Source organism: Zingiber officinale, chromosome 10B (genome assembly GCF_018446385.1).
Source record: "Zingiber officinale cultivar Zhangliang chromosome 10B, Zo_v1.1, whole genome shotgun sequence".
In the NCBI taxonomy this organism is placed as follows: domain Eukaryota; kingdom Viridiplantae; phylum Streptophyta; class Magnoliopsida; order Zingiberales; family Zingiberaceae; genus Zingiber; species Zingiber officinale.
The window spans coordinates 9588704-9591018 of NC_056005.1; the positions used below are offsets into that span (position 1 = coordinate 9588704).

At 45.1% G+C, this 2315-nt stretch overlaps 1 protein-coding gene across 1 annotated transcript; it reads left to right on the forward strand.

Moving 5' to 3' along the window:
• Positions 1-250: 250 nt before the first annotated feature.
• LOC122029565 (glutathione S-transferase U17-like) lies at positions 251-1332 on the forward strand. Its single transcript, XM_042588606.1, has 2 exons — positions 251-626; positions 768-1332. The coding sequence occupies exons 1-2, from the start codon at positions 309-311 to the stop codon at positions 1149-1151; spliced, it is 702 nt and encodes a 233-aa protein (XP_042444540.1). The 5' UTR covers positions 251-308; the 3' UTR covers positions 1152-1332.
• The last annotated feature ends 983 nt before the right edge of the window (positions 1333-2315 follow it).

A 2315-nucleotide genomic window follows, 5' to 3' on the forward strand; every position in this document is an offset into this window, starting at 1 on the left:
TGACAAACCCGTTCTTACTAACCATGATTTAAAAGCATCACAGAAAGCCAAGCCGATTCATTTCCGTCACGGAACTCGACTCAATCTGTGATGGAAACCCGTTCGGTTTTAGAAAACACGTCCTTGCTGGCCTCATATGCTCCACTGACGACATCACTTCCGTCATCACCCCGCCGCCAAGTGCGACCCCTTCGTACATCTCCGACTCCAACTATAAATCGACACCGACGTCGAGCTCCCTTTCGTCAAGACACAACGATTCCTCTTTCGAACGCATTGGGAGATCGAATTTCCAGTAACAGTTAGTAATGGCGGACGTGAAGCTCATCGGCTCAGCGCTAAGTCCCTACGTGCTACGAGCGATGATTGCTCTGAGCCTGAAGAAGTTGGAGTACGAGTTGCTGCAAGAGAAGTTCGGCGAGAAGAGCGAGTTGCTCCTCAAGTCGAATCCCATCTACAAGAAGATCCCCGTCCTTATCCACCACGACCGCCCCATCTGCGAGTCGGCCGTCATCGTGGAGTACATCGACGAGGTCTGGCCAAAGTCCGGCTGGGGCGCCATCCTCCCAGCTGACGCCTACCACCGCTCGCTCCACCGCTTCTGGACCTTCTACGTCGATGACAAGGTAAGCTAGCTAATTAATTAGTTTCCGTCTGTTGTTATGGGCAAAATCCAGAAACAGAATATCAGTATATATAGTTGATTTAATTTTGCCGTGAATTTCTCTTATATTTTGTTTGCTAAATTGATGATTCTGCGCCTACAGTGGTTCCCGTCGTTGGTCGCCCTAGGTAAGGCAGAAACAGAGGAAGCCAAGGCGGAGGCAGTGGAGCGGGTCCGCGCAGGGCTTCTGCTTCTGGACGAGGCCTTCGTGAAGCTGAGCGAAGGGAAAGCCTTCTTCGGCGGCGATCGCGTTGCATATCTCGACGTCATGTTCGGGTGCTTTGCGAATTGGATCAAGGCGGCGGAGATGTTGGTGAGCGTTGAGCTGCTGGATGAGGCGACGATGCCGGCACTGCACGGGTGGGCGGTGAGGTTCCGCGAGCACGAGGCGGTGAAGGAGGTGATGCCGGACAGCGGGAAGGTGCTTGAGTTCTTGAAGATTCTTCAGGCAAAGTGGAAGAAGGACGCTGCCGCCGCAAAGAATTAATTAACACTTAGGAATATAAACAGAATATGTGAGATCGGTGAGAATGAATAAGGCAACCCATGCCCTTTTAATTTGCTTTGAATATTGTCTGTTTGAATTTTTCTGGTTTGAAACAATTTAATATTTGTGCTCTCCCGTCCTCACTGTACTACTTTTCTAAGAAAATCAATTAATTTTGATATGCTGCGCTTTGACGCTGTTGAGCGACTGAGTTAGTCGAGCGTCCGGATATGATTCAGGTATCCCGAGTGTCGGTGTCGGTGTCTGTGTCAGAGTCGGAGCGCCCAAATTACTTGGGGTCCATTTTACATTTGATCTTCTATATGCATACAACTTACACTCTTGCTGAAAATTGTTTATTTGTCCTCGGTAAAAAAAATAAAAAAAACATCTCTAATTATTAAAATTATTAATATTACGCTCATTCATAAATATAAATATATATATATATATATATATATATATATATATATATATATATATATATATATATATATATATATAAAAATTATTCAGAGCCTTATTTTCTCACTGTTGAGGTGCTTACTGAAACTACTCGACGTCTTGGATGTCTCTTCTAGGTGATCTATTCAGTTATTGATAACACCTATTGTTCAAAGACAGTGATTGTTATCTAAACCCCTGGTTAGCTGCTTGACATATCTCTTGATTATACCTATAACACTCTTGAGTGTCATGGGTTCCTGTCTCGTGATAAGTGTAAAATGGCTCGACCTATTGATGAGACTCGGCGAACAATACCCGATCGACTTCCACATATTGTACAATGTTAGGCCTCTACTCGTGTTGATGTTACTAGGTCCCACTCTAGATCCTTTGTGTGGAAGAGGAGGGAGAGGAGCTCGGCGTTTCAAAGCAAGGACAGGAGTAGGTGTCGATATCTTCTTTTCCAAGCAAACTGAGTCTCGTCCACATTGATGTACTTGGTCGCTCTTCTAAGCATATGGTCGAAGTCCCTAGGAGGCTTCTTAATTAGGGACTGAAAGAAGTCCTCATCTATGAGTTATTAGAAGAAAGTACTCACTAGAATCTCTGAATTGGTCGAAAGAACGTCCATAGTCACTTGGTTAAACCGTTTTACCTCAGTGCCTCCTTGGACCCTTACTTGAGGGAAAATAAACTCAGCGTGGTCTTGTGGTATCG

What these genes read in the sequence shown, in the direction of transcription:
- LOC122029565 (XM_042588606.1), top strand. Translation starts at nt 309, where the DNA reads ATGGCGGACGTGAAGCTCATCGGCTCAGCGCTAAGTCCCTACGTGCTA. An exon ending in CCTTCTACGTCGATGACAAG is followed by an intron (nt 627 to 767) that starts GTAAGCTAGCTA and finishes CTGCGCCTACAG; the next exon opens with TGGTTCCCGTCGTTGGTCGC.